The sequence below is a fragment of the Argopecten irradians genome, chromosome 11, assembly GCF_041381155.1.
Source record: "Argopecten irradians isolate NY chromosome 11, Ai_NY, whole genome shotgun sequence".
Lineage (NCBI taxonomy): Eukaryota > Metazoa > Mollusca > Bivalvia > Pectinida > Pectinidae > Argopecten > Argopecten irradians.
Genome location: NC_091144.1, coordinates 3,184,774 through 3,212,374, shown reverse-complemented (window position 1 = coordinate 3,212,374; position 27,601 = coordinate 3,184,774). Strand labels below are relative to the sequence as shown.

General features: G+C 37.6%; 2 protein-coding genes across 3 annotated transcripts in view; one reads left to right on the top strand and one right to left on the bottom strand.

The window, feature by feature from the left end:
* The first annotated feature begins 9,242 nt into the window (after positions 1–9,242).
* LOC138334308 (uncharacterized) overlaps positions 9,243–27,601 on the top strand; it is an 88,343-nt gene continuing 69,984 nt past the window's right edge. Inside the window, exon 1 of one of the 2 annotated variants that reach the window (XM_069282946.1) lies at positions 9,243–9,555. The gene's annotated coding sequence lies outside the window, so the exon portion shown is untranslated. The remainder of the gene's footprint in view (positions 9,556–27,601) is intronic. The other variant, XM_069282949.1, reaches the window with a different exon arrangement.
* LOC138335673 (uncharacterized) lies at positions 22,120–25,773 on the bottom strand. Its single transcript, XM_069284834.1, has 3 exons — positions 25,583–25,773; positions 22,182–25,085; positions 22,120–22,149 (listed from the first exon to the last, which is right to left on the bottom strand). The coding sequence occupies exons 2-3, from the start codon at positions 24,318–24,320 to the stop codon at positions 22,120–22,122; spliced, it is 2,169 nt and encodes a 722-aa protein (XP_069140935.1). The 5' UTR covers positions 24,321–25,085; positions 25,583–25,773.

Here is a 27,601-nt window from a genome sequence, read left to right as displayed (position 1 = left end):
TTCATCCCATATCATAGACACTCACAAAAAAACACTTTCACTCAAGCTTTCGTAGTCTATTAAACGGATAGAAGAACAAATAGAAATTTTTACAACTGTAATTGAAAAAAAATCAGTATATAAAGTTAGTCTATGTAATATATTATCATATTTATCATCACATATTTTTGTATAGACAGATTTATTCCTTTGTATTAATATTACTGATTTTAAAACGTAAAAAGATTTGTTGAAAGTAATGGTATTGTTCAAATTAATTCCTGTTTGTAATTTCGTTTGGCAGCAATGGTTTTATGTGTTTTGTGCATTTTTATATATATGTTTTCAATGCAGTTATGTTTAAGTTCATCTTCTTTCTTGACATCAAAATATGTAGTATATTTTGAGTATAGTATAATCAGTTGATTGGAATACATTTGTCTTTCATTTTTACATCTGCAAGACCAAATAATACGTTCTTAATGTCTAAATTCAATAAGTTATGTGTGATTTATAAAACCCAATGTGAAATATAATCCCAGAATTAGTTTAACATTAGGTTAAACATATGTTCAATTGTCTCTATATCTTCATAACAAAGGTTACATGTGTCATTTGGTAGTTTATTTATCTTTCTAAGTATAAATTTGTTGGAAGTTATCTGTTTTATTATCTGTATTGGAACCAATGTATATTTTCGTCTTTAGTAGCTAGAAACGGAATCTTGTAATGAGGTTGCCAAACATGTCTGTGTATAGTTTGTTGCAGTTAATGTTACTGATTTTTGCCATAAAACTGTTTCATCATTTCGAGATGTTAATAGTTCAAAGTCCTTTTTTAATATTCGATGAACAAAGGAGATCCCAGATGACTCGGACATTTTAAGATATTTGTCTTTTTCCATTTACTAAGGCATTTTCTAGACCGCTACCTAGACGCTTACAGGTTTCCACGTACTACGTCGTAGTTTAGTTGGTTTTTTTTGTTTAGAGTCGATTTTTTTCATTTTTTACTTTCAATTACAAAAACTATTTTAAAGTTATTTATAGAAGGGTGACTTAACATTAATATATATAAACACAACTGCTAACTGCTGAATCGAGACAAAGAACTGTTTGAATACAAGTTATATCATTTCAATGGCCATCAATATGTTTTGTTTCGTAATTTTATTATTTTGTAAATACGTAAGTCTTGTAGTGGGATATTTGGCTTGTAATCGATAAGTCGCTAATGAGATTCCGACACAGACACTTTTTTAAGATACTTCAAATACATTTTAATCAATATGAATCACCTTAGTGTAGAACGGTAGTGGGTGTGAATTCTATGATAAAGATACTAGTGGCTAAATGGCAGTCCCAGCTGTAAGTTTCCAATAGGTTAGAAAAACTACTGTATTAGTAGAAAAAAGCCTAATTACAACGCATACTATTTTTGAAATCGCATGTAATTTGTTTTGTAACCGTAATGTCGGAGGTTTCGGAGAATTTGGATGAGCATTTCACGATTTTCCTTTGGAATGGGGTATTTCCTTTTTTAATTCTTCGAATTTGTTCAGATCATACGACTATGCGAGTGAAACAACATTATCACAGTGTAAATGTCGGACTTTACGATATGGTTATTTGGTGATAGGGTTTTCATTACTTCTTTAATGACTACAAAACCTGCACTATTGTATTTTGTCAAAGCATCAGTGACAGTGTGATTTGGTTCCGAAAGCTTTTATTTAGCTCATTCTAATAATAATTTCATACAAGGGAACTTTTAGGTTTGAACATAGATCATGATTTTATATGTAGTTTTTATAGAATAAAATGTTTTAAATGATTAACTGTATATGTTTTGTTTGTTATATTGATTTATTATCTCCCTTGCGTACGCGAGGCATGTTAATCTATGGAACATATCCACGGTTTGTTCACTTTATGTCAACTTATAAATTCACAAAAATGACATTAACGTTTTTGTCATGAGAAGACGGATATTCCAGACAATACACCACCCACTAAGGTAAATCCACTTCAGTTATCAGGATCGATTTCCCACGTACTTTCGTATTTGTAGAGAGAGTAGGTATAAGATAATGCTATCTTTACTATCGGTCGTTAATTAAATTAATAGTGGTAAGTATCTTTAAATTAGCGAGATATCAAAATCGATATTCTCCGCAGTTATGAGACCCAATTAAATAAAGCACATAAAATAAGAACCGCTGACATCCGAGAAATGCGTTTTGAGTGTTTTTGACTCGACCTCGACGGTAGTCAAGGAAGACTAGACTAAGGCGATGTTGTCTAATGGCAGCAACAGCGGTGACGGCGACGTCAATATTTAGGTTTAAGTCAATCTAATCACATCCGACGCAAAAATCATGAGAATTTATATTTAATCTCATCCTGACATTTTTTGAACTTGAACTTGGACAATTGATTCTTTCATCTGTAAGAACATTATAGACAATGGTTGGAGAAAAATTACCCGATTCTAGTATTTTGTTAGTGAAAAATGTTGGTTAATTTTGAGAATTAGTGTTAAAGTATACTATTGAAACCATATGTTACTAAAAATACGAAAATACATCACTATACGGAAAGCTTTTACCACTTAATATGGACATATTAATATGTAAAACGGAATGGAGAAAAAATAGTATATTGTAATTGATGTTAATATCAGCATCATGATCCGATTTAATGAAGCTAGATTTATTACTTCAAAGCTTCCCCATGGTTCTACTATCTTCATCGGATTTAAATTTAGATTTTAAATCCTTACTACATCGTAAAACGGAGTTCATCTCGAATTTCATTGACCGCTTTTACCTTTTCACATTACTTTTTATCTCAATTGTACAAATGTACCTATTAGCGTAACAACACTTACAAGAGAAATAGACTGTTAATTACAACTTAATTTATTTACAATATCATATAATTTGTATGGCATGTAGTAGGGAATCACCAAAGATTTGGCTCGTGTGGCAAATATACATGTTTGTATGCGATATTTACAATTTAATGCATTTAAAATAATTTCTAAACGTATACATAACTTTCATTTTGCAATGTGAATTAATCGGTTCAAAGTGTTGTTTTTTTCTTTCCGAAAAATTGCCACTTTTAGCAAAGGAATCAAAATCATCAAAAAGCATCGTAACACTCATCTCAGCCATAATAGACCATGTACTTTTTAACAATTTAGTAAACTCGTTTTTTTGAAAACACTTACATTTTTCGCTGTACATAAACTACATGTACACTACGCCGAAATATGACCTGACATTGAATACATACAAATACGTTTTATACAGACAGGCAATATGTAGTAACAATTATTGTCGTTCGAACAAAAAAATCCTGTTGTTTAAAAATAAAAGTTGTGTTCCTCATTGTTTCATTGAGGCGGTTTTCCGGCTTTAACCGTCTCCGTTTTTCGGACCCGTCAGGTTGGTTTATAATACACTTCACTACCAGGAACTAAATCGTAGTCCGTGTTGCTGGTTTTTTGTCAATCAAGAGTTGTCAAAATCGTTGGTAAGTTTTGATTATTAGTCTTTTTAAAGAGAACATCCCATATCGTATCAAAGTGATATCAAAATATATCTAAAACTAATTGTTATACTCAACAGATATATAGATCAACTATCTTAATTCTCTGTGCTCACCTCACGGGTAAAAAGATAACAGCTACCTGTACCGGTATATTGTACTGTGGTCATTGTTCATAGTTTGAGATGTGTGTTCGATATATTCGTCCTTTTGAAACCTAATATTAATTATTTATATTATATGTTCTTCTGGTTATATACGGTATATTCTTTACAGAAGGAAAATGTGTGTTTCACAAATCGAAAGTGAAAGTACCCTGACAATATTCTGCGAAACCGTCATACATATTCACCGATTTAAACTTGCTTTCAATATTATATAACCAATACGGATGTATACCTTCGTTATTCTCAACCATCAATATTGGTTAAATGTATTATTAGATAAACTTCATCTGTGAAATCTCTTCTAGCGACATGAAATAAACATTAATATCTGTAGGTAACTGAAACTGTGTATATCTCAATATCTACTTCAAGTAATGTAAATCATTACAACCTGTACATGACCGGCAACTAATAAATTTTATTTTCACGTCGTCTCATACTTATCATACATATTTAACATAACGAGTTCCCCTACGTTATAAGTAACCGTTTGCTGAATAATATGGATTCTTTCAAAGGCCTTTGAATATATATATGATCTTACATGACTGTTCATTTCATATGAAGATTTTATGAAACGAGTCAAAGAAGTTTTTATTTTTGCAAGCAAAAATTAAAACCTCGAGACGAGTTTCATAAAATCTCATATGAAATTAACACAAACTTAAGATACTTGTGTCACATAACTACAAATACCTACATAACAAAGAATTTCACGTCAAAATGTATTCCAAAAATTCAGCAGAAGCCTCCGTTTTGTCCCGCCGTCCTCGTAATCCTTACGTCACGTCATTTTTCCTGACGTCATTAGACTGTTTCTGTCTAATATGAAAATGCATTTCCAACCAATTAAAATCGCTTTACGTCATATTACACTGGTAACATACGCAAAAATATTACATGGGCGAAATCACTGTATATCAAGCGGATTCTGTGATTATTATGCATTGAAAGTAATAATGAAATCTCGTCTGCTCAAATATGTAACTTCACAGTATAATATAGGATTTTGGTGATAATGTCTCAATCTATGAAAATTTATTCTGATAATTCAAATTCCTGTCTCAAAGTATTAATAGCATTTATCTTCTACTGACTCGATTAACACGAGAGAAAAAAAACAAAATGACAGAATGTCAAAGTACAGTACGTTTTACTGAGAAGAAATGGCAGTAGGAAATATTTGAAATTCTCATATTTAGGATCGTATACTAGTATCTATACAAACACGTGCGGAACATGCGGACGTTGCTGAATCATGTAATCAAAAATGATTTGGCGTTCTCAATATATGGTTTACAACTCAATTTCACGGAATTAATTATATTTAAAGAATCTAATGCCTATTAATGATTACAGTCATTGGTTCATTGCCTGAAAAGTTATACAAACTAAGCACACATGTCATAGAATGTAAAAAAAAATGATGAAATGATAACTGTCACACTGCGCTTTATTTATCAAATTCACTATTTCAGAACAATTTGTATCGTTACATGTTGGGGTATAAGACAATTTTACGTGTCAATATGTTGTTCCTTACATCAAAGGCGAGTCAAATAACGATAAAACAGTTATAATGTTTTGTTGATTGCCTTTATACATAATAGTATGTGTATCTTTTTACTTTACTAATGCCCATTGGGACCGCGGTGGCTGCATGGTTAAGATGGCCTGACGTACTACGACAAGTCCTCCACCTCTGGGTCGCGAGTTCGAATCTCGTGTGGAGCAGTTGTCTGGTTCTAATGGCTAGCACTTCGGCTTTCTTACACCACCCTGACTGTTAATAGGACGTTAAACTAATAAAATCATACCAATTTTCATAAGACTAATATCTACTTGAGTGTTTCCATTCAGATGTCAGAATTGTTTTAACAGTTTGTCTACTCCTCCTGTTAGAAATTAGTTTTAGTTTTAAAAATTCTCTTAGAGTTTATCAAACCTCTTCATCCTATTAAAGGTTTATATATGTCCTAGACATTATCCAGCTGTTTGGTCCTTCTATGGTTCCATACTGACGTTCCAAAAGAGGAAGCGAAAACTGCTAACAGTTATCACTTAAGTGGTTTTATCTATATAATTAAACAAATATGATAAGTGAACTCGAACAAAATCGGAATTTATCCACACGAGCCCATATTTACTGAATGCGGGATGAGAGATAACGCTTGTGTTACCACGGGTTTAAAAAGACTCTATATATGATAACTTTGAGGTTGTTATCTGTATTTGTCTTCATTTGCACCCTTCGTGTGTGTGTTGAAGTGTATCTAGATATTTATTTCTAATAACTAAAGAATTACTAGCAATTTCTGGATACAGCCTGAAGATATATGTCCCGGTATGAGAAGGAATCACAAACTACGCCATTGTAAACCTCAAATTATAGCGCTTTTACCCTATTTGTTGTCTATATCAATCAGCGGCCCATCGAATAGGAATAGAACTTTATATACCTTTTTAACATTACTTTTTGCCATTATCATTGGTCCTTTGCAATGATATGAAATTCTTATTTCGAATTTGTTATCAAGCTGTCTAGTGGAACACGATTTCGTAACTTTTGAAAACTTTTTTATTTGAAATTCTTGGTAAATTATTCTGAAAATAATCACGCAATAAAGTGTGTAACATTAAGCTCATGCAATCTAGACGGGGGTAATTTGATCAATTAAGTAAAACTTAATTTGTCTCATTACTAATTCTAATAACATGATGGTAAAGTAAAGTTGTGATTTCCATCCTCATGTTGTGTGGTTCCATTTGTCATATAAATCTAATTCAAGCTACGTTCGCATATCCTAAATATCATTATCATGTTTTTATGTATAATTATTTTTCAGCCTATGGCAGAAAAGAAATAAAACAAAACAACATTATTAGACGATGTTCTTCCCTCTAAAATGATGGTCAATTACACTGGAATGTATTTATTTGTGATTTATATAAAATTTAATATATTGTGTTCGATCAGATGCTTCTAGTCAATGATCATAAAACGGTACGCAAGAGATTCCAGCCAAGATTTATTCATTTTTAATTAGTAATTTTACATTTTGCGTGAGAAAATGTATGCTCATATTCCCATAAAATATCTAAATATCTCGTTCATATGGTTTGTTGTTCCATACCGAAAAAAAGTAAAAACAAGTGATTTGTAGAATGATTTCCGGTTCAATACTGAAAAATACAGATTATTGAAATATTCTACACCCGCTCTTGGGATTTCAAGGACACGTCTGTACAGTCAAACAGAATAGAACATACAGATGTAATCGATTTCATATGAACGTGCACGAAAGAGGAACTGCGTTGGTACCAAACCTAAGAAAGGTGTGGTGGCATTTCGTGAGGAAGATTGTAACAGTAAGATGATACCATCACCAGAAATAAACTGAAATTTTCTTTGAACAAATTGTATTCCTATTGAGAGGATGGCTCATTTAGAGAAAATTACAATATATTAAAATAGAAAATTTGTCAATGCATGAAAAACAAATCGTAATACATAGCTCAGTATCGGCTAAATTGTGTTTTTTAACTATTCAACCCGATATTACCAAATTCTGCACAAGACGGTGAAGATGGTATAAAGTGTATTCTGCTACTGTACATCAATACAAAACCAAATAATGACACACAACATCGCAATAATCGGATGCAGATGGCATAAGGAATAAAATTGAAAATTATTTCAACTTCTAAGAACATATTTAACTAGATTTTATCGCGATCAAAACACGTGATTTCCTCCGATGTATTGATATCCTCCGATGTATTGATATAGTATTTTTAATTTGACTCTCTGGTCCGCCTCTCAGACGCCTTTTGATCTTCTATACAAAGATATTCTGAATAAACTTGTAGTACTTGAAGTCTTTTACCAAACTACAGTTGTGTCAAAAAACACATATGTTTGGTTTCAACTCCACTTTCATTCTCCTTTCTTGTGAAGATCTTCGACCAATGGGGAATAACTCGTACAATTAGAGTGACGATTATCTCCCTTTGGTCACATAATGTAATCTCATCACATTCGTACAACTACATTTTACACAACATCCAACACACAAAATAAAATCGCCGAAAGGACAATTGAAGTGTTATATCTCCGCCATTTTGAATCATTGAAACTTTGCACAGTACCTCGTAAGTTGAAATATGCGCCAGTAAATTTCAAATATGTTTTAATTTATACATGTGAATGCAACCTTGAGTGGAAAGAGAGAAAATAACGATGTATAAAGAGCGCTGTTAAACCAAGATTTATTCTATACATTAGTTATATTTGATTATAAATATGGTTTATTTGTGATATAACAAAAATTAACGTATGTTTTCTTGACAAAAACCCACATTATTTGTACGGCAGCTTTTAAAATGATTAAACATTTGCCGTGTGAAGTCACAACCAACTTCGCTAGCCAAGGGTATTTAGACCGATTCTCTTAGTAGAAAGAGAATCGGTCTAAATACCCTTGGTTAGCGAAGTTGAGTCACAACGGGCACGGAAGATGATTTAGAATTGTACTTAATACACAAAATTATTACAGATATTATACCTTGTAAAATAAATCAAAGTGCAAGTGTATGTAAATATAACATTACTGAATAATGTATTGTAGTGTATTTGTAATCTTGAAAAGTATATAGCTTGTTACCAGATATTTTCTGATTTTACCAGGTATTGGAATATATCAACGTTGACTCAATTATGCGTTATTTAGGCCAGTGATATATTGAATCATATACACAGAAATACCCGTAATTAAATTTAACAAAAAAAAAAAAAAAAAAAACAATGAAACTTGATAGGTACGGGTTAGCCAATCATGGGTACGAGCTCGCCAAATATTTTGGGTACGGGTTGGAGGGTACGAGTTGGAATGGGTACGGGTTAACTTACTCCAACAATGTTAGAGGTATAGCACGACGAGACACTTTTGATTATTGCGTTGTATATTGCACATCAGAAGTTTCTCAATATCGAGATCTAATATTATTGGATTAGGGTTAACTATACCCCCTCACAGGGGCGAACGCTCATTTCAAGGCCAAATGAGAGGCGGTGCCAAGGGAGGCATTAGGAAGGATAAAGTCAGTTAGGATGAAGAGAAAAGAAAGAATCTCAAATTTAGTCGCATTTTACGATCAATACGAGCAGCAGGTACAATTCTAACGCCCTAACTGCAGGGTTATAGAAATGAATTGAGGAACCTGGTTCTAGACTGACATATAAGTACATATGTATACGTTGTATTTTATTTCTAGGCTACATTTTGTATATATAGTGTATCAGTTCTGTTCTGCCACTTACATGATGAATAGTATGCGGCACGTGTCGTGGATTGTGTAATATTTTGTATATAGATCTACAACTACATGTAGCTTAAAATGATAATTCGCTAGAACAAGGGAGAGGAATTCCAGTTAAAACTATATAGAGGAAGCAGGATAAAGAATTAATTCATTAATTTGCCGGTTAATGTAAAGCTGATGGATACAGGTTTAGCGTAATGAGGAAACTGGCGTGTTTTTTATCGGGTATATGTCGGTAGCAGAACACCTGTACGTTTAATACCTGACTGTACAAGTATTGAGTGACGGGGTATGTAATTGTGTATTCACCGGTAGCTGTATACATAAACAGAAACTAAGTACTCCGTACGTCTCCTCAGTCGACAATTGGAGAACCAGGAAGTGACAAAGATTTAACGGTCACGACATTTGTTTTTATGTGATAAACCAGAGACCGTCATATATTGTGGTTGATAACCTCTACATCAGATATACAGACCTGTAATATTTTAAGTGGGTACTGTCGTTGAACAGCTGACCGGGTATATATAATAGTAAGTATAAGGTACTTTCGTTTGTAGATGTAGATATTATCAATGTTATGGGTCTTTCGAAATGACCAAAGTTTGGGTTATTGTAACTACACGTATCACCAAATGCATAATTAACTTAATTACATGTATAAACACGTACAGATGTAACTTACTGCAGAAGAATACATATATGTAGTCTATGTACCCTATACATTGTATTAAAGTTAGAAAGTAACCAACTACATGTACATATACTTAGAATTTACATGTATAAATACATCATACATGTGAGTATTTGTATATATATATATGTACTGTATATTGATTACACCACAGGAACTTGTCTATCAATGATAAATAATTAAACATGCTCCACCGCTGACAATTGCTCCACCGCTGACAAATGGTATTTTTTTACTATTAAAAATAGGAGCAGACGATTTAGTATGTTTCTTTAGTTACAAAAGTTACTTACGTTACACCATTACTACCATTGAAAATTTTGAGCATCTTATTTTACTTCAAGTTAAAAATATGAAAAATAATTAATTGCATCCCGAAAAAATCCGTAGCCCAATAACCTATATGGAATGAACTACTGAATGCGCATGCACCAAAGGCAAAATAAATTATTTTATATTATCTTTTGTGTTAATTATACTATTATATACACGATTAAACACCAATTATTGTTCAAATGATGAATATCATGTATGCTCTGTCGGCGGTGGAGCATCTTTAAATATACACCACATATATTTATGCTACAGTGTTATTGAAAGAGCATCAAGTTCCTGTGATTATACATAGAACATAATATTGACATTAATACAGTATGTACATGCTGACTAACATGTAATGTCTTATTATCTTAAATCTGAAGCACGGAAATAAAATAATAAAAACTACAGTACCAAATAGTTCACACTTTATATATCTAGGCACAGTAAGCATCAGTTCTCAAATTTCTATAAACTTACAAAACATATTGTCTTATAATGGCTCCTGCTGAGAAGTCCTGAATAGCTATTTAAAAACTAAATAGATAAGGCATTATATTGCCTACAGCTGGGAATCTGTGATCATGAGTGACATTTCAAGTCAGTAAAATAAATTATATATTAATGTAAAATGTCTTGCAAAGCATCTAGAAGTTTGACAGTACTCACCTGTAAATTGGCAACTGAGAAGGTAAATTCAGATAAACACACTAAACTGTCAGATTAGTAAAACCTTGATACAAAACACATAATGTTAACATTATGAAATAATAAGAATTTTATTAGACACTATATTTTTAATCAAACAGGGAATTACTTTCGAAAACAAATTATCTCCCCATGACGTTTTAGCTAACTTTCTAAAACAAATTATCTCCCCTTTACATTTTAGATAACTTTCTAAAACAAATTATCTCCCCTTTACATTTTAGATAACTTTCTAAAACAAATTATCTCCCCTTTACATTTTAGATAACTTTCTTAAATAAATTATCTCCCCTTTACATTTTAGATAACTTTCTAAAACAAATTATCTCCCCTTTACATTTTAGATAACTTTCTAAAACAAATTATCTCCCCTTTACATTTTAGATAACTTTCTAAAACAAATTATCTCCCCTTTACATTTTAGATAACTTTCTAAAACAAATTATCTCCCCTTTACATTTTAGATAACTTTCTAAAACAAATTATCCCCCCTTTACATTTTACATAATTCACTATGTCCTCCTCAACATCAAATTTTGAGCTTGATATAATTGCTCTTTTAGCCTAAGTATATTACATATATTGAATTCATTTGATAATGTAAAAATGTTTCTATAGAAGGCAATTACATGGCTAAACCTCTATGAGACCATTAGTTTTTCCTTGATAACACTCATCCTCCATATTCTAGGGGCTCCATCACTTACGATCTCTACACCTCTAGCTGGTAAAATGGGAGGCAACAGAACAGAATAGGTTATTTAGGAGAGTGACGTACATCAAAAGAGTGGTATAATGGTACACTGTGGTTGACTGTGTTGCTTTGATTTCGGGGGTCGCTCTGTAGTTGTCAAAGGAAATTTTTGCTGACCTGTGATTGGTTCAGATTGTTTCCTCTGAGCTGCCTTCAGTTTTACATATGGGATAGTCCAGGGCTGTAGAGATCCTAAGTGATCGGAACCCTTGGAGTATCGAGGATACATAACAAGGTAATACTATGAAAACTGTAAATTGTGAATTTGTGAATCCCTATTAAAGGCTCACTACCTTTTCAAAACAAAAATTTAAAGTTTCTTAAGAACAATAATAATATAAGAAAAAAACATATCAATGGCCTACAAGGATGTTATAACACCAAACAATACCAAGATAGCAATAGATTTATTTAAATTAAATTGTTAAGAAGGTATTGTTAATGTAGTATTAATGGTAAGTTAATGTAGTATTAATGGTAAGTTAATGTAGTATTAATGGTAAGTTAATGTAGTATTAATGGTAAGTTAATGTAGTATTAATGGTAAGTTAATGTAGTATTAATGGTAAGTTAATGTAGTATTAATGGTAAGTTAATGTAGTATTAATGGTAAGTTAATGTAGTATTAATGGTAAGTTAATGTAGTGTTAATGGTAAGTTAATGTAGTATTAATGGTAAGTTAATGTAGTTGTAATGTTAATGGTAAGTTAATGTAGTATTAATGGTAAGTTAATGTAGTATTAATGTAAGTTAATGTAGTTTAATGGTAAGTTAATGTAGTATTAATGGTAAGTTAATGTAGTATTAATGGTAAGTTAATGTAGTATTAATGGTAAATTAATGTAGTATTAATGGTAAGTTAACAACTTCTGTGACTCTATGAAATTATCAATTTCGTTTTATATTCCCATTTTAAAATTCAAAAGCCGTTTTGGAAAGGTAGTGGCCCTTTAAAAGTACATTGAAGTATATGTTCTTCTTTAAGACTAAATGAAGGTAAGAAGTTCATCAGTTGACTAAGACAGTGTATGTTGTGCTACTTTGAATACATGTATAATGTACAATAATGGTTAGGCCATGGCTGGCTTACTTTTTTTTCCTGTTTTGTGGTCTTTTGATAAAACACACACACAAGAAATAACGCAAAAGTGTACTGTAGAACTTGAGCTATTTAGGCATTTAAATTGTATTGGAGTTAACCTTTCTGTCCAAGGGTTATTTCCTGATTTATTTCTCACTCAATGGGAAGTAAAACCTATCATTATGTGAACGCCAAAAAAAAAAAAAATAAGATTAAAAAAATTAAAAAAAAAAAAAAAAAACGAAAAAAAAAACTCCAGAAAAAGGACAACTTTAGCCTTCATCTGGATGATTAGTGTTTGGGATGATTGGTGTGAAGGCTACAATATGTACATGTGTGAGGTACATATTACACTCAGGACATAAGTCCTTAGGAAAACTAAAATAGCATCCTGTAACACCATAGATAATGTGTATATTTACATGTCTCATTTATACTGGCCTATTGGTAGATTGCAGGGGATGCACTGGATTTAAATTTGTAGTTCATGGAACTCACAAAATATCTCTTTTTGTGTTTTCAGGATTTGATGAATGTACAGAGATTCGAATTTAAAAAAGGGATGTTTCTCTTCCCCTCACCTGGCCTCCTTTCGATGGATGAACTAAATATACCGTAATTTAGTTTTTATATGTACCAAGCCAAATTTGTAGCTTGATAAAAATTAATCCAGCTTCCCCCCCCCACCCCCCCACCCCCCCACCCCCCCACTCTGTAGTGAAATGTATGTAAAATGTTCAAACTCACCTACTGTCCGCCATTACACATAGTAGTGGGATGTCTTGTATGCCGAACCCTGGCCTTTGCCAGTGTAGTAAAGAAATTTTTGTCAAAAACTACTCAAAGCGCTCTGACAGTAGTATAATGTTTACGTTATTAGATGCATGTTCTTGTCTAAATATAATTTCACCAACTCCTCAGTGGTTATGTATTGCATTTGATTTAATGTATGTGAGTATGATGGGTATAGTGTACATGTTATATCTGCTTAATCATTTTGATCAACGATTTGGAATTTCAATGGTGTCGATCAAAATAATGTAAGGGAATTTGTCAATACTTCTTAAGGAATATAGAATAAAATATTTATGTCATATTTTGCTTCGTAGTTATGGAACATAAATATCCTCATTGAATTGTCCCTTTAAAGCAATATTTTTGGTCGTTATTTGTTTGCCTGATAAAAACATTTTGGGTATAGACACTGATTTTATAGGGTCAGTAGGGTTACCAGAAACACAAATATTTGTTTGTATGGCCTTAGCTGTTAACCTATTTGTTTGTATGGCCTTAGCTGTTAACCTATTTGTTTGTATGGCCTTAGCTGTTAACCTATTTGTTTGTATGGCCTTAGCTGTTAACCTATTTGTTTGTATGGCCTTAGCTGTTAACCTATTTGTTTGTATGGCCTTAGCTGTTAAACGTAAGCATTATGAACTGACCAATCCTTTTTTGAAGGACAATGCCAAGAGGTTCAGTCATACATGGATCTGCCTACTCCTATCAGTCTCGACTCACCTGATACAAATCACCCAATATTCTTCTGTATTAGGTCACTAACAAACTGTGTATTATTCCACCCTGATTCCATTGGATGGATATGTCACATGATGTAATATTAAATATGAGTCTCATTATGTTAACCTCTAATATTGGTGGAGTAGGATCCACCAAGTTTCTATCATCAATCACCATTTTCCTCGTATATCACACTTTTGACTACAAAGTGAATGTTTGATACAGTATTGGGTGTACAGTTTACTACTTACATGTTACATGTAGTAAGTATTTTACCAGTGGTTTCAGAAATTCAATGAGACCTGATGTAGACTGGACTGTGTGATGTATTTCAAATATCATCTTCAGGCTCCTGGGCTTGATAGATTATTAACTGTGATAATTGTGATTAGGACTAGCAAGAGGAATATCTCAGAGGAGTATCTGAGTAGCATTAGATACTTCAAATAAACAGTTCATCTCTATCCAGCCATTGGTACATGTAGGTGCATGGTACAGGCCCCATTGACCTCTTGTGTGTGACTTGATTTTCTAACTCTGTTAGAGAGATTTTGTACCAAAGTATATCAACGGAGAAAGTGGAGATTTGTACCAAAGTATATCAACAGAGAAAGAGAGATTTTGTAGCAAAGTATATCAACAGAGAAAGAGAGATTTTGTACCAAAGTATATCAACAGAGAAAGAGAGATTTTGTACCAAAGTATATACAGGCTAGCTTGGTTGATAGACAGACTAGCTAGGTTGATAGACAGGTTAGCTAGGATGATAGACAGACTAGCTAGGTTGATAGACAGACTAGCTAGGTTGATAGACAGACTAGCTAGGTTGATAGACAGGCTAGCTAGGTTGATAGACAGGTTAGCTAGGTTGATAGACAGACTAGCTAGGTTGATAGACAGGCTAGCTTGGTTGATAGACAGCCTAGCTAGGTTGATAGACAGGCTAGCTAGGTTGATAGACAGGCTAGCTTGGTTGATAGACAGGCTAGCTAGGTTGATAGACAGGCTAGCTAGGTTGATAGACAGGCTAGCTTGGTTGATAGACAGGCTAGCTAGGTTGATAGACAGACTAGCTTGGTTGATAGACAGGCAAGCTTGGTTGATAGACTGACTAGCTAGGTTGATAGACAGGCTAGCTTGGTTGAGCTGGCTGTAAACCAAATTCCTTTTGCATGCAATTTTACTTTCATTAATTAGGGCCCCGCATCGAGATGCGGGTGCCCTATAGTAATCAGGTTGTCCGTCTGTCCGTCCGTCCGTCTGTCCGTTTTTTTTCTTTTGCACATTAATGATGGAAGGGAGTGGAGTATTTTCCCCATATTTTACATGATGATTCCCCATCCATCCTAGATCTGCTTGGTAATTTTTCAGGCTGAAATTAAATTAAAAAATCGGCCATCTTGGATTTTAACATTTAAAAAAATCACAATGTTGTTGCTCTTAACTGATAAACATTTTGTTATAACATTATGATGCAAAGTTGTTCAGAATTAAACAAGGAGTTGACTGTCCAAAGGTAAGGTCATGGGCCAAGGTTACTAAGTCGAAGGTCAAGGTCAAATTTATTTGAGTTAATTGTATGCTCTTAATATAATGTTAGCTTGGAATCAGGATTCAAGTTAAATACTTGGAAGACTTTTTCCAAAGAATTATAATAATGTACCATCATCGGTTTCCCAATTAATGTTGACATTAATTATTTATTAGCAACATATAGCTAACACGGAAGAATTCGTTGTCAAAATACTACTTTTCCACTTAAGCACGTCAGACACATAGCGGGGCCCTTTCTGACGTGTCAGTGTTCTAGTTTCGCAATGTCAGTAAATTTACGAATGCATATATCTCCATCGATGCATATGAATCTTGTAACGTTACACCCAATGTATGAATCATATGCATTGGTGGCAAATGCATATCTCTGCCAATGCATATGAATCTTGCTTATATTGATATATATTTCCATTTAAGTTTGAAATTTGTGAAATCTATTCTTCACTAAGTATTGAAAAAGAAATCGCGAAATTTAAGAGCCGCAAAAGCAAGTTGGGTAAAAGTACAGTAATGCTCAAGTTACCATATTGGTAGCGTAGCTGATTATTGTTGTCGTTCAAACATTGGACTAAAAATAATACAAATATCAACTTAGGTGAATTAAAATTTTGCAATATGACTATGAGAATATGTGTGATTTAACAATGAAATATTTTGTGGATGAAACTTTCATGTATATATAATATGTCTTGCATTCAAAATTGTGAAGAAATGTTCATGCCAAAGGTGACCAGTACAGTGTTATCATACTTATAGATAATTGTGTGCTAGACTTTTGCTGTTTTAAGATAACAAGGTTTCAGTGAAGTAACAGACAGAGTGTTAAGAATGAGGAAGTTTACATATGTACTGTTGTCTGATATATAATCTCTGATGTCATTCATTCCAGTCAGGCAGGCAACTCTGGTATTTCACACTTACTACACACACCCAAGTCAGACACACAACTCTGTTATCTCACACTCACTACACTCACCCCATTTAGGCACACAACTCTGTTATCTCACACTCACTACACTCACCCCAGTCAGGCACACCACTCTGGTATCTCACACTCACTACACTCACTCCAGTCAGACACACAACTCTGTTATCTCACACTCACTACACACACCCCAGTCAGGCACACAACTCTGTTATCTCACACTCATTACACTCACCCCAGTCAGGCACACCACTCTGTTATCTCACACTTACTACACACACCCCAGTCAGACACACAACTCTGTTGTCTCACACTCACTACACTCACCCCAGTCAGGCACACCACTCTGTTATCTCACACTCACTACACACACCCCAGTCAGGCACACAACTCTGTTATCTCAAACTCACTACACTCACCCCAGTCAGACACACAACTCTGTTATCTCACACTCACTACACTCACCCCATTCAGGCACACCACTCTGTTATCTCACACTCACTACACACACCCCAGTCAGGAACACAACTCTGTTATCTCACACTCACAACACGCACCCCAGTTAGGCACACAACTCTGTTATCTCACACTCACTACACTCACCCCAGTCACGCACGCAACTATGTTATCTCCCACTCACTACACTCACCCCAGTGAGGCACACAACTCTTGTATCTCACACTCACTACACTCACCCCAGTCAGGCACACCACTCTGTTATCTCACACTCACTACACTCACCCCAGTCAGGCACACCACTCTGGTATCTCACACTCACTACACTCACCCCAGTCAGGCACACAACTCTGTTATCTCACACTCACTACACTCACCCCAGTCAGGCACACAACTCTGTTATCTCAAACTCACTACACACACCCCAGTCAGACACACAACTCTGTTATCTCAAACTCACTACACTCACCCCAGTCAGACACACAACTCTGTTATCTCACACTCACTACACTCACCCCAGTCAGGCACACAACTCTGGTATCTCACACTCACTACACTCACCCCAGTCAGGCACACAACTCTGTTATACTCATTTATCTCACACTCACTACACTCACCCCAGTCAGGCACACAACTCTGTTATCTCACACTCACTCACTACACTCACCCCAGTCAGGCACACAACTCTGGTATCTCACACTCACTACACTCACCCCAGTCAGGCACACAACTCTGGTATCTCACACTCACTACACTCACCCCAGTCAGGCACACAACTCTGTTATCTCACACTCACTACACTCACCCCAGTCAGACACACAACTCTGTTATCTCACACTTACTATACACACCCCAGTCAGGCACACAACTCTGGTATCTCACACTCACTGCACACACCCCAGTCAGGAACACAACTCTGTTATCTCACACTCACTACACTCACCCAAGTCAGGCACACAACTCCGTTATCTCACACTCACTACACTCACCCCCAGTCAGGCACACCACTCTGGTATCTTACACTCACTACACTCACCCCAGTCAGACACACAACTCTGTTATCTCACACTCACTACACACACCCCAGTCAGACACACAACTCTGTTATCTCACACTCACTACACACACCCCAGTCAGGCACACAACTCTGTTATCTCACACTTACTACACACACCCCAGTCAGACACACAACTCTGTTATCTCAAACTCACTACACTCACCCCAGTCAGGCACACAACTCTTGTATCTCACACTCACTACACTCACCCCAGTCAGGCACAAAACTCTTGTATCTCACACTTACCCAAGTCAGGCACACAACTCTGGTATCTCACACTCACTACACACACCCCAGTCAGACACACAACTCTGTTATCTCACACTCACTACACTCACCCCAGTCAGGCACACCACTCTGGTATCTCACACTCACTACACTCACCCCAGTCAGGCACACAACTCTTGTATCTCACACTCACTACACTCACCCCAGTCAGGCACACAACTCTGGTATCTCACACTTACCCAAGTCAGGCACACAACTCTGGTGTAACTATGGACGAGCTCGGCAATGCAAGTGTGGTAAGGGATGATACCAAGACTGTTATACAATATATATAAGGTTTATTTTACAAAATATACATGATTGTTTTTGGGTTTTTCCTTAAGTAAAACTAGATACACTTATTGCACAAATTACACATATGAACCAATATTATACAAAACTACCTATAAAAGCTTATTACATACAATACTTATAATAAACCCCTAGAGTCTCTCAGATAGGATCACCGGAGTTGTCGTGGTCTGTAATCCACGGTCTGGCTACCAGCTGCTACCTTGTGGTTAAGTTGATGCTACCTGGATGCAGCAACACATATACATATCAAAGTCAACAAAGTCGAAGTTCATGACGCGTTGCATCAGCATAAAATAATGCATAAGTGTTCACATAGAACGAAGGCCAAGACTCGGCTCACACAGAACCTGCAGACGTCGCCCACACAGGACCGCCAATCAAAGCCTCGATGCAACCCTTTATGGAAACTGTATAACGATATACACTTGGCTGAAGTGGTAGTAGTGCCACAATATATCCACCATCGTCAGGGGTTTAAGCTAAAATATACGTATGTCAGATTTACTATTTACACCACTATATTCGATGATAAAATTAATAAAATATACTATTTAGCAATATATGTATACCTAACACGATGTTACAAAATGACGGTGCATTCCGCCTTAATGGTTGGCGCATTCCAACAGGTGCGGTTCACTCAACCGTGACGACTACACGATTATATAACGTGGCATTGTAAACGTTCAATAGTAGTAAACAATTGACTAACTTACGTTATAAATATTGCTATCATAAAATAGTTTGCTATATTACATCAATTGAATAGTTTAAATGTTTCCACGAACTAATATACTATATAGAAATGACACTAGCATGTACATGTGCGCGTATGTAAACAACACGCCACATTACAATACACTACACATGTGAGTTAATTAGGAGATACCTGGCTAAACTAATCACTTGTTAGACTCACAGATAGCAATACACAGGTATGTACATGATATAATATTGACAAATGGGTAAAACTCACCACAATCTGTAGTTTGTGCTCTTGTACATATATCTGCACGTGGAGTATTATCGTTCACGCATGGCTATCTACCTGTCGCTACACAGTTATAGCTAATAACAGACCCGAGCGCGGATAACTAAATTCCGTATTTACAATGCGCGAAACAATACAAACTGTAAAATGATTAAAAAAATATATATGTGACCGTAACATATGCCCCCGCTAAAAGAATAAACGTTGGGGTGCATACAGCAACTTTTATTTTACAAGAAGGTCACGATATTTTACTGGAAAATCTCTAGAAAAATCTAGGGAAATAGTCTACACCCTACTCAAAAAATCTGCGCCTACATTTTCGCTACCCCTAATGGCCTGGATACGGAATCTGTGAGGTTGCAGTTGTAGGGCCCATCGCATAAGTCGAGCATTGGTTCCTTTCGACTTATGCAAGTAGAGTAAGGGTTGGTGATCTGTCTCCAATACGAATTGTCTTCCATAGAGGTATCTCTCAAACTTGGCAATTCCCCACACGACTGCTAGACACTCTTTCTCTATAACAGAGTATGACGTTTCTCCTCCTTTGAGCTTCCGGCTCGCATAGGCTACTGGGTGTGGAATGTTATCCTCTTCCTGAAGAAGGATCGCTCCGATCCCGTAATCGGACGCATCTGTTCGCAGTATGAAGGGAGCGTCTAAATCAGGAAGTTTCAGAATCGGATCTGAAGACAGTAGTTTCTTTAGCGTATTGAAGGCTATGTCCTGCGCATCTTTCCAGATTACTCTGTTCGGCTGTCCTTTGCGTGTCAGATCAGTCAGCGGTGCCGCAATGGTTGCAAAATCAGGGACAAATTTCCTGTAGTACCCCGCTAATCCAATGAATGATCGGACTTGTTTCTTTGTCTCGGGGACAGTCGATTCCATGATAGCCTTGACTTTTGCAGGATGTGGCTGCAAACGCTGTTCACCAACCATGTGGCCCAAACATTCCAAGCTACGATATCCTATGGCGCATTTTGTTGGTCTAGCGGTGATTCCTGCCTTCCTTAGTTTTCCGAACAGTTCCTTCAGGACCTCAAGATGTTGTTCCCAGGTTTTCGTGTAAATCAGTATGTCGTCGATGAAACTCTCGATATTGCGCATCCCCTTGAGTAGAATCCTCATGAGCCGACAAAATGTCGCAGGCGCGTTCACAAGACCGAAGGGCATTACGACGAATTGGAAGAGCCCCACTGGGGTTGTGAATGCGGTTTTCTGTTTAGATGACTCGGCTACGGGAACTTGCCAGTATCCCTTGCTTAAATCCAATCTTGAAAAGTAATGATTTCCAGCTAGCCTAGCAAATATCTCTTCCGCGTTTGGCATAGGCTCCGCGTCGAATATCGTAACTCGATTAAGCTGACGGTAGTCGATACAAAAGCGGTTTGTGCCATCTTTTTTCCTAACTATAACCACGGGAGCAGAATATGGCGAATCAGATGGTTCTATGACCCCCATCTGTAACATCTTCTCAACTTCTTTTTGGATTGTCTCTTTCATGTGATAGGGCAAAGGATGATTCTTCGCTTTGACTGGTTCAGTAACCGTGGTTCTGATTTCATGTTGAACAAGATGAGTTGTTCCTGGAACATCTGACAGTACATCATCATATCTATTTAGCAAGCATTTCACCTCATTCCGTTGATCTGATGTAAGATCATCCGAAACCATAACATCCTCAACAGCTTCGGTTCTGACCGGGTTTGGCAGTTGGATGAGATCTTGTGGTGTCGTTTCATCGTTAGCATCTTCAAGATCGTCTTCAACGATACCAGCACATGCTATCGCAAGAATACCCGCGTTGTCAGATGATGAAGTCCTCTCAGTGTATTGTCGTAGAAGGTTAGCATGAAGAACCTTCAATTTCCCATTAATACAGACGCTGTAGTCCATGGGACCTTTCCGCGCAATGATCTCATATGGGCCTTTCCATTGCATGAGTAGCTTGTTCCGTTTTGTTGGTAATAGAATAAGAACTTTCTCTCCAGGCTTCATTTTCCGTTCTTTTGCTTTCTTGTTGTACCAATGAGCTTGCTGTATCTTAGCCAACTTGAGGTGCTCCTGAGCAAGTTTGCATGTTTCCTCAAGACGTTCTCTAAGATCGACGACATATTGGTAGGTTGTTTTCACCTCAGGATCCGGAACGTCTTTGGCACATAACTCTTTTAGAATTCTCATGGGACCTCTGATTACTCTTCCATAGAGAAGCTCAAATGGTGAAAATCCTAAGCTTTCCTGTGGAACTTCTCGATAGGAAAACAGCAGTGCATTTAAATATCTGTCCCAGTCTTTCGGACGTTCGCTGCACATTCTTCTGAGCATCTGTTTGAGTGTTCCATTATACCTTTCTACAAGGCCGTTACACATCGGGTGGTAAGGAGTTGTTGTGAGCTGGCGAATAGATAACAACCTGCTGACTTCCCGCATAACCTCCGACGTAAATTGTGATCCCTGGTCAGTCAAGACCTCCCTTGGTACTCCCACTCTGCTGTAAATATCTACAAGAGCTTCGGCTACCCTTTCAGCTTCAATACCTCGTAACGCAACAGCTTCAGGATACCGTGTGGCGTAATCCACTAAGGTGAGGATGTACCGATTACCACGGTCAGTGGCTGGCTGCAGTGGTCCAACTAAATCGATTGCAACACGCTGGAAGGGTACATCAATAAGTGGCATCCTGCCGAGGGGAACTTTGGTTACTCGTCCCTTAGGGAATGTTCTTTGACAAACGTCGCAAGAACGACAATAACGAGATACATCGGCGATAACTCCTGGCCAGTAAAACTCAAGCAAAATGCGATCTGCGGTACGCTTCGCTCCGAGATGACCTGCCATTACAGAGTCGTGAGCCAATCGAAGAACAAAATTTCTGTACTGCGCTGGAACAACTAATTGTTTAATCCTCCGCTCTTGCATCTTTGATGATCCCTTGTATTCCCTATATATCAGACCCTGACGCAGAGCAAATGAAGACGAACTGCCGTCTTGTCTCTCTTTAACTTCTCCACTTTGAACAAACTTCCGGATATTTGCCAAACTTTCATCAGTCTGTTGAGCATCCTGAAACTTATGTGGGTCAATATCACCTAGATCCTTCGGTACTTTTAGTGGTCTATAAGTGGTCTGCTGACGCGCTTGTGCTCTCGTTTGAACCGCATTTACCTCAGGACTACGAGTCCACTTACTATCAGGTTCCTCTGCTGGCCTAACGTTATCCATATTTCCTAACATAAGATCATAAATCGGCGTCTCCATAACCCAAGCTTCCACTTGACCGGTATAGTAAGGGGTGTCGACCCTAATGCTAGCCGTAGGTAGATGTAGAACTGTGCCATCGGCGAGTTTACAAGTTTCCATCTTCCCTGTCATTTCCTCTGGTGATACTAAGCTCTTACGTACAACCGCCTTTCCACAACCGGAATCCCGTAACACAGAGACATGCTGGTTACCGACATAACCCATTACCACAGGCATCTTAACCGCCGATGTACCGCATGAAACAGGCATGTTCAAGTCTTCAGACTCGTCTTCGCTCGAACTGATGAAGGAACATGACTTCTGACTAGTGGATTTCCCTTTACTCTTCGGCTCTGACGTCTCAGAGTCTACTGTCCCAACCTTATGGGAATCTCTCTTCGGACACCTATTAGCCAAATGATCTGTCTTCTTGCAAATATAGCAATGCCTGCCGTTAATTCCTGCAGCTTTTACATCTTTCTTCTCAGACGATTTCCCATCCGTTGTTTGTGTGCGACTCCCACCATTACCTTGCTTGGAACTAGTGAACTTAGGTTTAACCAGATTCGATGGATTTCCGCGAGCCTCGGCGTACTGATCGGCCAGCTTCGTCATTTCTGCCAATGTCCTTGGAGCGCGTTCCTTAAGGAATAGTGCCAAATCATGACCACAGGTTTGAAGAACCTGATCTCTGACAACGAAGTCCTTAAATTCATCAAAAGTCAGACCCGTACCTGACATCTCCAACCATCGCATGAGATAACTCTCCATCCGAACACCGAACTGTGAAAATGTTTCTCCCGTCTCTGGTCGTCCCGTCCGAAACCGTTTACGAAATCCTTCTTCCGTCATTTCAAATCGCTTAAGGAGAGCAGCCTTAAGGGCATCATAGTCTAGTGACTGGTCAACAGGAAGCCGCGAAAAAACGTCGAGCGCGCGACCCTTCAAAAGTACGCTCAGGTTAGTCGCCCAATGCACCTTGTCCCATCTCTGTGTTGTGGCATATCTCTCAAACCGCCTAAGATACGAATCCATATTATCTTTGTCTTCATCAAATGGAGTGAGCTTAGGACATCTAGCTCCCCCACCAGGTACATCTTTATCAACCATCGAAGACTTGACCCCAAGTTTCGCTTCCTCTTGTAGGAGTTCGATTTTCCGATTATGCTCTCTGATACTTCTTTCTTCCCTTTGGGTTTCCAGATCCATCTCCAGCTTAATCTTTTCCTGTTCATGTTTCTCCTCTTGCTTCATGCGTTCCAACTGAAACTGTCTCTCAGCCTCTTTATTCTTTGCCTCTCTTTCCCTCTGTCGCTCATCTCTCTCTCTTGCCTGCTCATCTTTGACAAATGCCAGTAACTCTGCACCTTCCAGACCCATATCCTTCCCTATATCTATTAGATCTTTTACAGAAGACATGGTTACAGGATAATAAAAATATGGAAGAATCTGACGTAAGATTGGAATATAGCTCTGATATCAAATATTGGGGAGAAAACAAAATGACTGTTATGCAAAACAGTCTAAAGTGACAACAATATGACAATGATTACTTTATCATCATTCCTGACCAAGCCTGCATAGCCTTTCATCCCACCGCTGCCACCAAAAATTGTAACTATGGACGAGCTCGGCAATGCAAGTGTGGTAAGGGATGATACCAAGACTGTTATACAATATATACAAGGTTTATTTTACAAAATATACATGATTGTTTTTGGGTTTTTCCTTAAGTAAAACTAGATACACTTATTGCACAAATTACACATATGAACCAATATTATACAAAACTACCTATAAAAGCTTATTACATACAATACTTATAATAAACCCCTAGAGTCTCTCAGATAGGATCACCGGAGTTGTCGTGGTCTGTAATCCACGGTCTGGCTACCAGCTGCTACCTTGTGGTTAAGTTGATGCTACCTGGATGCAGCAACACATATACATATCAAAGTCAACAAAGTCGAAGTTCATGACGCGTTGCATCAGCATAAAATAATGCATAAGTGTTCACATAGAACGAAGGCCAAGACTCGGCTCACACAGAACCTGCAGACGTCGCCCACACAGGACCGCCAATCAAAGCCTCGATGCAACCCTTTATGGAAACTGTATAACGATATACACTTGGCTGAAGTGGTAGTAGTGCCACAATATATCCACCATCGTCAGGGGTTTAAGCTAAAATATACGTATGTCAGATTTACTATTTACACCACTATATTCGATGATAAAATTAATAAAATATACTATTTAGCAATATATGTATACCTAACACGATGTTACAAAATGACGGTGCATTCCGCCTTAATGGTTGGCGCATTCCAACAGGTGCGGTTCACTCAACCGTGACGACTACACGATTATATAACGTGGCATTGTAAACGTTCAATAGTAGTAAACAATTGACTAACTTACGTTATAAATATTGCTATCATAAAATAGTTTGCTATATTACATCAATTGAATAGTTTAAATGTTTCCACGAACTAATATACTATATAGAAATGACACTAGCATGTACATGTGCGCGTATGTAAACAACACGCCACATTACAATACACTACACATGTGAGTTAATTAGGAGATACCTGGCTAAACTAATCACTTGTTAGACTCACAGATAGCAATACACAGGTATGTACATGATATAATATTGACAAATGGGTAAAACTCACCACAATCTGTAGTTTGTGCTCTTGTACATATATCTGCACGTGGAGTATTATCGTTCACGCATGGCTATCTACCTGTCGCTACACAGTTATAGCTAATAACAGACCCGAGCGCGGATAACTAAATTCCGTATTTACAATGCGCGAAACAATACAAACTGTAAAATGATTAAAAAAATATATATGTGACCGTAACATCTGGTATCTCACACTCACTACACTCACCACAGTCAGGCACACCACTCTGGTATCTCACACTTACTACACTCACCCCAGTCAGGCACACAACTCTGTTATCTCATACTCACTACACACACCCCAGTCAGGAACACAACTCTGTTATCTCACACTCACTACACTCACCCCAGTCAGGCACACAACTCTGTTATCTCATACTCACTACACACACCCCAGTCAGGAACACAACTCTGTTATCTCACACTCACTACACTCACCCCAGTCAGGCACACCACTCTGTTGTCTCACACTCACTACACTCACCCCAGTCAGACACACAACTCTGTTATCTCACACTCACTACACTCACCCCAGTCAGGCACACCACTCTGGTATCTCACACTCACTACACTCACCCCAGTCAGGCACACAACTCTGTTATCTCACACTCACTACACTCACCCCAGTCAGACACACCACTCTGGTATCTCACACTCACTACACTCATCCCAGTCAGGCACACAACTCTTGTATCTCACACTCACTACACTCACCCCAGTCAGGCACACAACTCTGGTATCTCACACTTACCCAAGTCAGGCACTCAACTCTGGTATCTCACACTCACTACACTCACCCCAGTCAGGCACACCACTCACTCTGGTATCTCACACCTTACTACACTCACCCCAGTCAGGCACACAACTCTGTTATCTCACACTCACTACACACACCCCAGTCAGGAACACAACTCTGTTATCTCACACTTACTACACTCACCCCAGTCAGGCACACCACTCTGTTGTCTCACACTCACTACACTCACCCCAGTCAGACACACAACTCTGTTATCTCACACTCACTACACTCACCCCAGTCAGGCACACCACTCTGGTATCTCACACTCACTACACTCACCCCAGTCAGGCACACCACTCTGGTATCTCACACTTACTACACACACCCCAGTCTGACACACAACTCTGTTATCTAACACTCACTACACACACCCCAGTCAGGCACACAACTCTGTTATCTCACACTTACTACACACACGCAAGTCAGACACACAACTCTGTTATCTCAAACTCACTACACACACCCCAGTCAGACACACAACTCTGTTGTCTCACACTCACTACACTCACCCCAGTCAGGCACACCACTCTGGTATCTCACACTCACTACACTCACCCCAGTCAGACACACAACTCTGTTATCTAACACTCACTACACACACCCCAGTCAGGCACACAACTCTGTTATCTCACACTCACTACACTCACCCCAGTCAGACACACCACTCTGGTATCTCACACTCACTACACTCATCCCAGTCAGGCACACAACTCTTGTATCTCACACTCACTACACTCACCCCAGTCAGGCACACAACTCTGGTATCTCACACTTACCCAAGTCAGGCACTCAACTCTGGTATCTCACACTCACTACACTCACCCCAGTCAGGCACACCACTCTGGTATCTCACACTTACTACACTCACCCCAGTCAGGCACACAACTCTGTTATCTCACACTCACTACACACACCCCAGTCAGGAACACAACTCTGTTATCTCACACTCACTACACTCACCCCAGTCAGGCACACCACTCTGTTGTCTCACACTCACTACACTCACCCCAGTCAGACACACAACTCTGTTATCTCACACTCACTACACTCACCCCAGTCAGGCACACCACTCTGGTATCTCACACTCACTACACTCACCCCAGTCAGGCACACCACTCTGGTATCTCACACTTACTACACACACCCCAGTCCGACACACAACTCTGTTATCTAACACTCACTACACACACCCCAGTCAGGCACACA

Bases quoted from the DNA above. Each gene is read 5' to 3' on its own strand.
- LOC138335673 (XM_069284834.1), bottom strand. From the start codon at position 24,320: ATGTCTTCTGTAAAAGATCTAATAGATATAGGGAAGGATATGGGTCTG. The intron at 22,150-22,181 runs GTAGCCGAAGCT...TATTTACAGCAG, and splicing joins GAGGTATTGAAGCTGAAAGG to AGTGGGAGTACCAAGGGAGG.